The 14,318-nt window shown below is 40.7% G+C and overlaps 1 protein-coding gene across 1 annotated transcript in view; it reads right to left on the minus strand.

Annotated features, from left to right (window-relative positions):
- Window positions 1-317: 317 nt before the first annotated feature.
- gfra4b (GDNF family receptor alpha 4b) overlaps window positions 318-14,318 on the minus strand; it is a 42,581-nt gene continuing 28,580 nt past the window's right edge. Inside the window, exons 2-8 of the mRNA XM_071458098.1 lie at window positions 10,563-10,838; window positions 10,244-10,324; window positions 7,469-7,814; window positions 6,562-6,671; window positions 4,933-5,067; window positions 2,511-2,677; window positions 318-1,575 (exon numbers count right to left, since the gene is read on the minus strand). Coding sequence (XP_071314199.1) covers window positions 1,432-1,575; window positions 2,511-2,677; window positions 4,933-5,067; window positions 6,562-6,671; window positions 7,469-7,814; window positions 10,244-10,324; window positions 10,563-10,838 — 1,259 coding nt within the window. The 3' untranslated portion in view covers window positions 318-1,431. The remainder of the gene's footprint in view (window positions 1,576-2,510; window positions 2,678-4,932; window positions 5,068-6,561; window positions 6,672-7,468; window positions 7,815-10,243; window positions 10,325-10,562; window positions 10,839-14,318) is intronic.

A 14,318-nucleotide genomic window follows, 5' to 3' on the forward strand; every position in this document is an offset into this window, starting at 1 on the left:
CGATACTTGTAGGGTAATATGTTGCGAGGTCTTCAGGGTTTAACTTTGGGCCTTAAAGGACTTTATTTGTTGTCAAGGAACAGAAAGATGATAGCACTGAAGTGAAGCAGCTGGTGAGACAGATCATTTTGGTCAAACATTATTCAGATAATGCTCTCCAGAGTGCTCCTGGAGGCCCTGCGAGTGTTAGTTTAGGTAAACATGTTTTCATCTGCGTTGCCTCTGTTTCCTCAGAGGAAGCAACTTCGACTTTGAACTTCAACAGAACCAAACAAATGATTTCAGAAAAAAAAGATGATGCTAATGCATAAACATAATGATCTGAGAACTTTTTATTTGCAGCACCTCTGGTCCTCTTAAAAATTCAGTGGCACGTTCCCAGAACAGAAAGCACTGAATCATTCATAACTGTCTAATCTCAAACAGGCTCTGCACTGGTGGTGGCGACGCTCAATATGTCAAACCATTCACACACACACCCCCCCCTCTCCCCCCTCTTGTGGCACAAAATCTCAGAACCCCATATAGCAATGTTCACATACACAAGGAGAAATAAAAGGGTATTACGTTCACAAACACATAGTACAGCAGCTACAGGTAAAGAGTTACTGCTTTTTCTGATAATTTCCTTTCAAGCCCGAGAAACTGTCCTTGCATATAAAGACCAATAACTTTTCCATCAATAGCTTTAGCAATGACAAATAAAGAGGTGTGAAAGGGTAAGAGTTTGATGGGGAGGATGATTATGTCAATGTCAATCTTATGTACTTCCCACATCTCTTCTAGATAGTGTTGCTGAACATTTTAGAATCAGGGCCTTTGTCCAGGATGTCTGAGCAAAGTGTCGCTCTGTTGCCTCTCTGTCACTCCATTTTTCCAGTATTGATCAGAAATAATGGTCCTCTTTCAGTCACTTGAGGAGAGTGGTATTGAAGCCCCATATACTCCTGCAGCTCTCAGTTCACAGAGTCCACTGGTTTACTCCAACCTTTTTCCTTTTACGGTATTTCAAATAAGAGCTTCTGTTGTTAATACGAATCCTCACAGGTACTCACACACTTTGTGTCTTTTGTATCATACATATGTGGTTTATATTTCCATTATAACTCTTGAAAATTGATACAGTTGGATAGCTGAGAGCTGGGTTAGTCCACAAAAGCGATACTCTGACTTCATTTTGGCTCGACTTGATCGCAATGACAATGTACAGGTGTACAGACTGGCTTCGATCTGCAGAAGTCTCCCATAGTCTGAGTGAGAACCCTGGCAGGTGGAACTAGACCACAGAGACACAAAAATAGAAAAAAAACACAACAGCTGTACATATTTAGAGGGAGGAGAAACGCCACACTGTCCATCCTCTTCTGAGCTGCACTCGTCCTCCCATCTGCTTGGTACTAGCACGGTCCTCTGCACGCTCCCCTGCAGGCTTTAGTGTCCATTGTTCAGCAGATGAAGGGGCAACAACAGAAGGCTGAAGGCAGCTTGAAGCATTAGGCTGGGAGGTGAAGCAGAGTTTGGGAGGCTGTTGGAGGGCAGGGTGGACTCGCCCAATAGCAGTTCATTTCCCAGGGCCTGGGAGGAGACAGAGAGATCAGTTTATACCTGCTCGTTGTTGGATAGCACGGTGCTAAAAAAACCTGCTGATATTGTATTATGTATGACTCAGCATGTCAAAGCAGGCTACAGATTCTGTCTGAGGGTTCATCTTAGAACTGGAGGTCAAGATTAATAATGGGGTCAAGGTAAAGGCAAAGGTTGAGGCCAGGCTGTGGTGGAGGTTAGTGCTACTTTAACCAGTCACCGTGTCAGACCAGGCGAGTCTTAAATTCTCCCTACGTCTTCGCTGTGAAACATGACGATCTGCACATTCAACCTCCAACATTTATTGCTTTCTGTTTCTGGCAGCTTGTGAGATTTACAGAGGTGATCCTTAAAGTGTCGCAGAACAGCTTCACTGTTCTAACAAATATTTGCATGTGAAATGATGTTTTCAGCGACTCTCCACTCCTCATTTGGTTCACCGTGTTTACAGCTGGAGGAGCTCTATCTGCTCCAGCGGACCAGCGTTATGAAACATGTCAGAGAAGTTGTCAAACTACATGACTGAAGCAAATCTCCCTGTTCGATGCTCTTTTTTGTTTCTGACCCCTGTGGCTGGTCCCACCAAAAAATCATAATCAACCTGAAATGTTCGCAGTGTTGCAGTGACATTGTGAGGAAAAAGTCAAGTAATTAATTAGAATTAGAAAATGTACCATTTTGGCACCCATAATAGTATAATTTTATCTCTCATCCCTCTACAAACAAAGCTTATACTGTGAAAATCATTTGGAAATCCTGTATACAAATTCCACACATGGTGACTTTAATATTTAAAAAGCACAGTGTACTGTTGCTGCGCTTTCAGAGTAAGGCTTTCTTCTGCTGTCAGAAATGGTTTCACCGCTGGATGTATGACTGTGTGAAGCTGCTAATGTCACCTCTGACCATGATGGAAAACTGCACACCTGTGTTGGTATGATCGTATCCAGAAGGTTCCTCATAGTTTGTATGGCGTCTGGTGGAGAAGTGGCGCTCCTGTTCTCTCGGCTGCTGTGGCCGACGCTGGGTGCACTGGGCTGGCTGACCGTCGGCTGCTGGTCTGATTCGCTTCCAAACGTCTTGAGAGCGTTCCCTGAAACATGAGAGGAAGCAGTAAAAAAAGAATTTAAAAAAAGTTATATATTAGACCTCAGCAGCATTGTGTTGATATGTTTTTATCGAGTTCCACACATGTCTTATTCAATCATGAGAGACCCCTCCAGCACTGAGTTGTAAATTTTGCATGCAAGCTTTTTGCTGGGCCAGAGCTACTTTGGATTTGTTCAGCAGCAGAGGGGAAAAATGGAAAATAATCAGTATTCTCTTCAAGTATCCAAACTGCACCTGCCTCTCACATCGACCTCATTAACTCATAGACCATTTGCTCCGGCCAAACAACTCTGAGACCTCTCTCTGTATCTGTTCTAGGCAGGGGGCCCGAGGAAAGACTGGCCAGAGATTCACCTCCCTGCATACACCAAGCAAGGATAGTCATGGTGTGTACAGGTTCAGCAGTATATAGATATACTCTCTGCGGGATCATTAATTATTCACACTCCAGAGCAGATGTCATTAGAGGAAAGGTGTTAGGGTGAGAATTAGCACAAGGAAACACGACAAAATAACAGAGGAACCAATAAATTACAAGACACACACGTAGCACCTCTGGATTAAGGTTGATGTGCTCACCTTCGATCCATATTATTGTTTCCATTATTTATGCAGTATCATTTATTATATAGCTACTGTTATATTTACTGTTATTTCTTTCCTTCATGAATCTGTAATCAACATCCTGGTGATACAGTAAAGAACTGGTACCATATTACACCAGGTTCAATATACACATTGTGCTCAATTACGCCTGTTTTTTTGAGTAAAATGTCTGAACAACTACGCCATGAAATGTAGTACAGACATCTCTGCCGCCCTCAGGAGGGTGTGTTAGGGCATTGGTGGTCCACTTTCATCAAAGTATCATCATCTGGGGATGTTTAGCAAAAACACCTGTGCATTTAAAGGTTAAAACAGAATTTAGTCCAAAATAACCAACAGTTGTATAAAGAAAGTTTCCACGAGTTTCCTCTCTAACTGTGTTTTCCATCAAAAAATAGGAAAGGAAAAAGAAAACAAGTACATCAGGTGGAGGAGATTTAATAACTATACAATTACCTAAGAATCACAGGGCCAGCTTCCTTATAATTCACTATGAAGTGAGTGTCTGAACACCCAGGCAGAATTACCAAGGAAACAGCGTGAAGGGGGTGATTAATAACAAGAGGAGATGAAGTGAGCGAGTAAATGAGAGAGAGAGAGAGAGAGAGAGAGAGAGAGAGAGGGAGACTGTACACTGTATTTCTACAACATACACAGCATCTCTGAATTAAATACATCTCACTCTGCTGCTGTTTGACAATGCCAGTGTTGTCAGAGTCTGACAGCTCTTTCCTGTCACTTTATTCTATCGTTACTTTCTTTGCTTTTCATATCAAGTCTGTTTGAAAGTCCCCTGTTGTAGATTATCAGTGTAAATTATTCTGATCAGGGAAGGCCATTTTTGTGTATTATGCCATAATGAAATGACTATAGCTGCGTGATTATTTGAGTGGAACGATGTGAAACGCACCGCTAGGATATTAGTGGAAGAGTTTGTTTCAGACATGAAGTGATGGGGTTCTCTTCATACACTTCTTCTATACTCTGAAGTCCTGTTATGTTCAAAAGCTGCTTGAGGTCCCGTTTTTCCAACCAGCACAACATCTGTAAGGAATACTTTTGCGTTTTGTCCTGTGTACAGCCAAGAAATAATCAAACATTCCCTCCATTTCCAGTCTTTATGCTAAGCTAACAGGATGCTGGCTGCAGCATTATGTTTATATCACAGATATGAGATTGGCATTGATGTTGTCATTTAACTCTCATGAACAAACAAAGAAAATAATTGTATTTCCCAAAATATGGAACTATTACTGAGATGTATGGCACAGGTGCAACTTCTTCTAAACAGCTGTCATCGAGGAAACTGTCTTATAGTAAAGTACAGTGGCCAAAATGCTCATTGTTGCTGTTTCAACGTGCAGTTTGTCTCACTCTTGTTGACCTAGTTTTCCTGTAAAGAGACTTAGTCCTGTAATGACTGAGTCATGACCTGAAACATGAAAATATAAATGTAGCCTGGAAAAAAACCAAACCCAAAACCACTTTCCCTTAAACTGCACGATACCAGTTAAACACGACACTGAAACATCTGTCAAATTTTTCGCCCCCTTCTCATGAAAGCAAATTCTTCTATGTAAACACAACCCCTCACCCCAAAGCCCAGTACACTGTGGAGAGAGCGACACTCACGGAGGCAGATGTTGTCGGTGAAGGATCCCAGGAAATTGTCACAGTCCTCTCTCTGGCTTCCGCTGGCTGAGCAGGAGCACCACGGAGCCACGCTGGACGTGGAGTTGTCAATGTAGTTGGGAGTTATTGTACTTCCTGCAGAGAGACCGCACCAGGCCTCCATCACTATTAAATATTCATTCTCCTTTGAGCTGTTGCGCTGTATTTGTAGTGCTTCATTTTCTGAAACATTAATGGACGCTGCATTTCCTATAGGCTGACCTGATGTAAAGGGATCAGCTGGTCAGACTGGCTGCCCGCTCACTCGTATGTTACAACAAAGATACTGAGAAACACTTTTCTCTATTTTAGGTCACACGGCAAATTGTTTTTTTTTCTGTGTCTGTTTTGTTTTTTTTCTCAACATAGTGGAGGTAAGATTTCAAGTGCTTTAATAAATATGAGACAGAAATGAAAATGCCAAGTGTGTGTTAGTGCTGAGGGGCACCATTTGAGGCTCTTGAAGTGCATTACATTAGTGTCTCTCTCCAGTGTGTGGAGAAGAAGTGGCTGCTCTTTTTCTTTCACGGACTGTTATAAAAACAAATTAAATACCCTGCATTATATAAAGAGCCTTTATTTTTCTGTAATGCGAGATTTTCATGCTTTTGTATCTTAAACCACACTGAACTTTTGTCTTTTAGTTTCATTCTCCCACTCACTTCTAATCTGGACTATATTTATTAATTTACCCTCGAACCAGCTTTCTCTGATTCCTGCCTCTTTGTCCTTCTATCACACAGCAGCGTTTTGCAAGTTCACGCTTCATAAGCGTGAACTTGCAAAAGTTCACTTCAAGCTGATCAAAATGAACCAGCTGATGTTCATAGTTCACACTTATGAATTCTGAACTACATTCATCATCCCAAAAAAATGAACTTCTTGATGTTCATTTGTTCCATTTTTTTTAAAAATGAGCTTTGCTGAGCTGTTCTTCTTCAGTAGATCCATCCCCGGCCCCCAGTCATTGCCACATACTGCTACAGAGATGAACCAATTTTTAACACTTAAACAATGAGTCATGTGATACCCTCAAAAAGAAAAAAATCAAGGCCCTGAAAGTTTCTGAAAATTGACATAAATAGTTATTGAAAATGCTTGAATTTTCAACTTGTAAATAAGTATCTGTCTCTATTTCTTAACTTACTCACTATAGTGGTTTGCTGTGTTGTGTTAGTGAAGGCAAGAGACCACATACTGTAACCTGCCAGCACTGTAATATTCACACATTCAAGCCTCTCTCTGTCTTTAATTGTTGTCTGTCAGCTCTCTATACATTTTCTATCATGCAGAAAGTGTGAGGTAAAGTAAAAGTACAAAAGTAGATGCAGCGGACATATTATTTCGCCTTCCTGACGCAAATCATGCAGCAGTTCAAAAACATAAAATACTGTAGATTACAGGCTGGTAAAGACCTCACCACTGGCTTAGTAGCTGCAAACAGATATGTTCAAAAAACATGAGAAGGTTCGTGCACAACACTGTCACACAACACACACTTCTTTCACATACTGTTTCTTTCCTACTTCGCCTGTTCGTTGTATTTAATATGTTCTCTGCCTGCGTGTTACCTCTCAGCTGTGCACCTACCTATGAGCCCTGTGTAGGCGAGGAGACAGGCTCCGTAGTTCCCTTGCTTGCAGCCGTTGGCAGATGTTTCAGAGGGTTCGCAGTCGTACTGAAACTGTGCCAGACGAGACCTACAGAAGTGGCAGGCACTGCTTAGCAAAAACATGATAGATCCTTGTATTGTTTTACATAAAAAGTTTGCTTCTTTGCTTTTTTTTTTTTTTACATACATCCCGTCTACCATAACTTGGTCATTTAATTAAGAGTTTCCCCCTCTGACATAAAGAAATATCGTCGACTGTGGTGAAGACTGAAAGCATTGGACTGTAATGTGAAAGTGATAGAAAGAGTAATATATTTCATCCCCCAGCCTTGGGATCATTAGTAAAGCCCTCTGAGTGTAATGGGGCTGTGAAAAATAATGGCCATGACCAGAGATAGCAATGAGCGATAACTCTGATCCATCTGGCTCTTTATCTGTGCTAAATATTTAATGTGTTATTCCAACAGGCTCTCTGGGGTGTTCTAACCAGTGGTGGTAGAAAGCTTTAGGGTAAAACAGCAGGGCATTTTGCTGATTGAATGGCTGTTTATTTGGTTTCATAGAGCCATAATACTGAATAGCGCTCGCCCAAATATGTATGGTGAGCACATCTAAAATCTATATCCAAGGAATACTTGAATTAAAGTGGGCACAATGAAGCACTGGTTTTGCTGATTTGGGAAATCATGAGGAAAGAGCTCGATCATTAAGCACATCAAACCTGGGGATTATGATTCTATTATAGCAATATGTTATTATATCCATATGAGACCATTGCTAAGTGAGACATAATTTTAATATCTGTAATAGACATGAGAGAGAGACTGATATTGATATGAAGTGAATGGAAGCCAATTAAAAGCTTCTGTTTAGCTGTGTTCTAACCTGCAGACATAGTCAGCTTTGCAGATCCTCATCTGTGTGACGCAGTTGGGTTTTTCCTGGCTTTCATAAGAGCAGCTGGGTACAATGGTCTGCCTCCGCCGCTCCGCGCATGCTGTGTCCGTACAGGGGCAGAAGAGCAGCTCGTGCGTGTAATCAGCAGGAACACGGTCGAAGAACCTGCGCAGAGCCTTATTGCATTTAGGCCGGTTGCACAGTCCCGACTTGGCGGTGGGTTTGATGCAAGCTGAGACATATTCTGTGCGGAGCTTCTGGCATAAGTCATCCACATTGCAAGCCTTGGCTGCATCCAGGCAGCGGTTCACAGTTGTCATGCCAACATCGGAGTCTGTGGATGGAAGTGAGGTCGAAGACAAGCATGGAAATCAGTGAAAAATAACAATAGAGCAAATATGTTTTGTGTTTATGTGAATAAGAGAATGTGCGACCAGGGGAATGTATTCAGTTTATTTGTTCAGCATGCTGAGATATAATCTCATCTCGTTGGAGTTTCAAAAGTTCAGACAGGCGGTTGGGAATTAAAGTTCAGCTCCAAGGTAAAAGTGTCTGTAAATAAACAATGGAGGTACATTTTCTGAAGACCAGAACTACAAAATTAGTAATAGGAGAGCAGTCTGGTCTCTGCATCAGTTTTATGAAAATGGCACAGCTTTTTAAAATTAAAATAAGGACACAAGTTATCCCCAGATTAAATCTTCAACTCTTTACTATTTCTATACTTTTTCAAACTGCTTTTAAATTCAGTGTGTCAAAATTGTTGTTCTTTTTTCTGTGTATGATGCCTTTCTATCCTACCAATTAAAATGAGGTTTTTCAGGGAAATTGCGCTGCCAGACTTCAGCTGACTGTGCCATTTTGCAGAAATATAGACAGCGTGTTGGTATTCAGTAGCGTGACATCTGTCTGTTAGATTTCCTCAACTGTTGTCCTCGATCTGTAAAATGTGCGTCACTGTCACGTTACCATGGCTTTTCCCTCTGTTATTTCAAGGTTCCTGTAAGCAGTCACTTTTTTTTTAATCGAATCAGATAATAATTGAAGGGGCTTCAACATTTGAGCAGTCTGGCTGGTTGGTCTGGCTTATATTACCACTCTATATTATATTACCACTCTTTGATTATACTGACCATTGTAGTTTGTATTTGATGTTGCAGATGAGTCTAATGGTCCACTAACATTATCAGCTGTGCAGCAGAGGGTGGTATTTCTGACATCACAGATTAATGTAACCAGCAATTCAGATGGAGACGGAGAGGAAGAGAAAGTGATGCTGATGTAAATAAGATCCAGGAAATGCATAAAATTTGATATCCACTTTTCTTAGAATTAGATCTGAGGACGAGTCTAACTAGAGCTCATGTCTGCAACCAAAACATCAAAAAACATCAAGAAATCTTCCTCCTCTTTTTTTGCATCCGAGAATAAAGCCACCCTGGATGTATGAAGGGTCATGTCCCTGGCACTTTGTGAATGAACCTTTTGTTTACGTGTTACGCCGCTGAACTCTTTGAGCTGTTTGCCTCAGGGATGAGTTGTCAGTTTTCCGCAGTGTGTTTGTAGTTTGGTGACAGTGACGGCTGTTCTGGTCGGGGGAGGTTGATTCATTTGCCATATCAACTACATGTGGCTTTGACTTTAGCATCATCGGATGAAACTCATGCAAATCTTTTTTTTTTTAAGGCAAGTGACTTATGTTTTTTTTCATCATAATCAATAAATCAATTATCTGATCAACAGAATATTAATGGGTAACTATTAATGGTTAACTGGTAGGTGAGCCAATGACACCCGCTCTCTCTGAGTAAGTAATAATACGTGAGTGAGGGCAGTGACTGCTTTGTTCTGACATCACAAAGTTCCAGAAGTCCTGATGGCTCATTTTAAGGCTCAGTTTCTGAATACAGGCTGTGTGCATTTCTCTGTGGACTGAGGCTTTGATACTTTCACAGTATTAATATAGAACCTAGACCTGCTTTATACTTACAAAAAGACATGGAGGTCTCACTTTATATAATATGGGACCTTTAAAGTATTTTTAGCCAAATATTTTGGTACTCTGGTGTCAGCATTTTGCTGTTTTCCTCTATTATTATATCTTGGTAAATTCAATATTTATAGACTGTTGTTTGGACACAAGAAGGGACTGGATGATGTCACCAGGGACTCTGAGAAAATGTAATTGATTAATAGTTCTTTCTCAGTTGAGAATTGAGAAAATATCAGCAGATTAACTGATCGTCTTTAGCTGCAGCACAACTAAGTTTTAGTTTCCTTACCCTGATATTAACCTTAGCCTATGTTGTTCTTTTTTTAGTAAGTGTTTCACATGGTGAACATGTATGATGTTAATACAATGTTTGCATTTTTTTGTATCCACAATATGTAATCTGCTTGTTTTGGCAGACTACAAGTGAGACTGCATTGTTACAGCAGCTGGAGGCTATAGGAAACAATGCAGGATATGGGATATTCTATCATATTAGTAGTATAAAGACTGACAGCTTTAGTATTCATCAACATTCACAGATTATGTTATTTTAGATGAATCTGAGATATGAATGAGGGTGGATGCTGGGATTTTGGTCAGATGAATGGTAATATTTCTAACTATGTAACTGTGTGTCAGAACATAAGGGACCTCTCTTTGCCTTGGGCACGCTTCAAGGAAAAATCATGTATTCTGGCTAAAGCAAAACATCTTCAAAGAGTACACTGGTACAAAACCAGGTGAAAGTTAGTCAAGGTCATTGAACTTGCCAGCTGTGATAGAGGCCAAGCGGACGTAGTCGTAATCCCTCTGCACTGTCTCATAGGGATAACTCTCCACCAGGTCGAGTCCTGAAAGAGAAACAGACACATCTAAACCAAATGAAATAAATAATACTCTCATGCAGTCATTTTCATTTAGCCACTGAGGCTCCAGCTGACTGAATTATACACATGAATGTGTGACAGTTATTTTCAAGGAGCCATTGTTCAACAGCTCCTGTATGTATGAGTTCTGGTTTACAGGTTGTGTAGAAAAAATTCCTGTTTTTTAGCAGTTGAGAAAAGCTGCTCTCTAAAAACCACTGACCATGTATGGTAGACTGATGAAGGCTCCAGTAGATGCTCAGGCAGTTCTTCTCCTTCTTCATGCCTCGTTTGCACTGGCAGCCATGTAAGGGGCTGGACAGTAGGGCGGACACTGCATTGGCACACTGGCTTCTGGCGCCGGGGCCCAGCTTCATGTTGCCATTGCCCGCCACACACTGACGCAAAGTCCGCAGACGTGGGCTACAAGTCTCATCGCTTGAGCATGAGTCTCCAGCAACCAAGCAGTCTCTGCTGGCCAGTATAACCTCCAACAGAGCTGTGAGAGAAGACATCAGAGCACAACAGGAAGCAGAAGGATAAGTGGATTTGAGACGGCGGTTGAGGTGTAAGGTTATTATATGAAATGGGAAATTAAGGTAAAAAGTCAGACTCAAATGTCAGGGATAAGAGAAGCAGGAGACATTTTTTTATTGTGTAATTCTGCACACATGATAATCCAGAGGTCTTTTGCAAGTGGGTAATCATTACAGCATTGCTCTCATACGAACCAGTGAAAATCTAAATCGTCTCTGTTGCTTCAAAAGTTTGGATACATCATGCATCTTAAGTCTGGTAAAACTCTGAGCAAGAAGTTAATGTGCTGGTTTCAGTCCACTGTTTTCAGGAGTGAGGGACAATGAAGAACTCTTTACCATATGTTCTATATAACACTATTTCATGTTTTAGTTTCTGTCTGTCCACTGCTTAAGTCCAGAGGAAATATCTCAACAACTATTGTATGACCATATACCATAAAACTGAATGCACACATTCATGTTCCTCTTGTGATGAATACATTTGGTGATCTGTTTTTTCATCCTGCACCATCATCAGGTCATAATTTGAATTTATTTAGAACTTTGATTTATGACCAAACACCTGCAAAACTAATGACATTCCCATCAGCCTCAGCTGTATTTTGTGTCTAGTGTCAATTAGAAAATTTTAGCATGTTAACATGCCAAACAAGGACCTTAGTAAACACTATACCTGCCAGATATTAGCATGTTAGCATCATCATTGTGAGCATCGACTCCTAGACTGGACTCCTAGTCTTGCTTTTCTCTTGGCTCTGTGGTATTTAACAGTAAGAATAAAGTGACACAATAAAAAGCACAGTAAAGTAGAGTAAAGAAAGGACCTTGAAACTCATGAAAAATTCATACCGACCCCCACATATTTCACATCTGAAGGAGTGTCTTTGCATTCAAACAAACAAAAAGGACAATATTGCAGAAAACAGATTAGCTCATTAGGTTGTGGTAAAACATTCCCTTCATACACATTTAACGTTTCTCTCCCTTTTTAGAAAAGGAAAAAAAAAAAAATCATAAAACCAGTTTTTCTATGAGTTGTTGCGTGCAGGTATCTTTTCACAACCTCTACTAAACAGATGATAGCTTTGCTTTGTGACCACCCGGTTTTCTATACCTGGGTCTGCAGGCTGCAGCATTTACTGCTGTATTGTGAAGAGAACAGCGTCAAGGTCAAATTACCTCAGGTATTGTTACTCACCTTTTGTGGAGAATAAGTTACGCAATATTACATTTTCAATGTATTTAATATATGCAGACACTGTATGAAGGATTGTGAGTCAGAGACTTATACAGATGCTAATCTGTGCTCTCACTGATTGACTGACATTGTCCTGAAGGTTTGACTCAGTCCTACTGCATGACTGAATGTTTTTCAGCGAGCCAAGGATCTTGAATATTAGGTGTGTGCCATGGGCTGAATATACAGAGAAAATGAACACGTAAAAGAAGCTTGGATAAGCTCAATGCAGAGCCATGTCCATTTATAGAGGTTTATCTCAGTATGCCAACAAAACGGCGAGCGAGGTGGTGGATGTTGGTTTGGATGACAGGCCATGTTATGGCTCACTGTTCTCATATCGTGACACTTGATATCGTGACACTTGAAGGCATAATGATATGGAATTCAAACGTAATTTACTGCTATGCCCTTTTTTTTTTTTTTTTATCCAACCGTGTGTCTGGAGTTTGAGTCAAATATTCTTTGACATCTCGTCTCTTGACATCTTCAGCCTGCTGTCACACAGTTACAGCGGCTCAGTATGTGGGGAATCAGCAGCATCTGGGATCATGAGAATCTTAACTTCACGTTAACATACAGCAGCATCACAAAGGCATAATTATGCTCATTCCGATTTAGACGCCATGTCTAAAAAGTGAAGACAATTAGCAGCAGAAAATCTGAACTGGAGACGTTTTTGTCACAGAGCTCGTAAGCCACATACAATACAGAGCCGTGCTGGAGTTAATTGCAGTGTAGGTGGTGGTGAGGCTGTCACTTTTTTTTCTTTATATCTTTCCTTGTGCTGCACTCCCTGCACTTTTCTAATTATACTGGTATTGAGAGAATTATAATAACCTCTAAATAACCACTTTCCATTACTGTTTGTTTTCTAGGACAAGTTGTGATGTTTTACACCTCATGTTTGTGTCCAATTCAAGTCAGAAAACAGTGCATTGCTATACCATTAAGAGTAGACTATGGGGAATTAGTTTTTCTGTTCTCGGGTTATTCTAAAAACATATTCCTAAGCATGACCTGCAACAAGCCAAGTGGATCCGGCGATTCAAACGATGTAGATTCATACCACCTCTGTTGTTTCTCGTAATGTCCCTTACCCCCACCTGCTTCAATCAGAAGTTTTCAATTTCACGCTGCTTTCATCTGTTTACTCTGTAGGTAATTCTGGGGCAAATTTGTCTCAGCCAAAACACACAATCAGGAAGAAAGACGGAAAGTAATAAAACCACATATTTTCCATTCTGTCAAGACTGTTCAATCACTTACATCTGCTTTCAAAGCTGAAACTTTACTCAAACCCTGCAGGTATATTTAGTCTCACTCGCATCAAGCTCTTATCCTCTGTTCAGCAGGTCAGCTAAGCACCTTCACTACAGGCATGTGGATGCTGGGAGGGGACAAAAAAAAAACCAAAACAACGCCAGCATCCTAGAAGGCCAGATGGTCAGTTGGAAATTCAAGGCAGAGATTCCAGGCATTTCCTCAAGGGCTGTGTGTGTCAGTTTGTGCTGCCTGGGCAGAAGCTGGAATAGACACCATACATCATGATTGCAAATGAGCCGTTTGATTTGACATTTCCAATAAGCCTGTCTCAATGTACCAGTGGGTTTAGCCAATTAACCATGTCAGTAATCAATGTGTTCTGAGGCTCAGTTAAGTCCTCAGTTTCCCTGCCACATAAATCACTGGCAGATTAGCTGATCAGTTACCCTTAATGGTCCACTTCAGGAGAGATAAAATGGAAAATGAAAGTTAATGAAGTCAGCTGGAATGTTGGCCTCGTTCCTATATACCTACAAAGCAGTGAGGCTGTGGGGGGAAAGGGTAATTTATTGGTGCACTTAATGAGTATCACCTTTGTTTCAGTGCTCTTAAGGTTTGTAATTTATCTCGGATAGTAGTTAAAGGGAGCAGCCTCACTTTAAAGTGAGCGGCCTCCAGCAGTTTGACCTGATGCATCAGTGATGGGAGTCTGACAAAGAGTCGTGGACAACATGATACAAGCCATTTTAGCATGGTAGCTAATTGAGCACACTTTATTTCCCAAGTTTTTTTGTTTGTTTTTTTATTTGTCCATTTTTGGCAGCTACTTGTGCATTTAAGCTAGGGATGACCGATATGCAAAAAAAAAATTATAGTTCGATTATTTTATTATATTGTGACTGCAATAGGAGTCATGATTTCAGTTGGAAAGGCTGAA

The sequence above is a fragment of the Trachinotus anak genome, unplaced genomic scaffold (genome assembly GCF_046630095.1).
Source record: "Trachinotus anak isolate AG129_WGS33_773 ecotype Australia unplaced genomic scaffold, CSIRO_AGI_Tana_v1 ptg000021l, whole genome shotgun sequence".
NCBI lineage: Eukaryota > Metazoa > Chordata > Actinopteri > Carangiformes > Carangidae > Trachinotus > Trachinotus anak.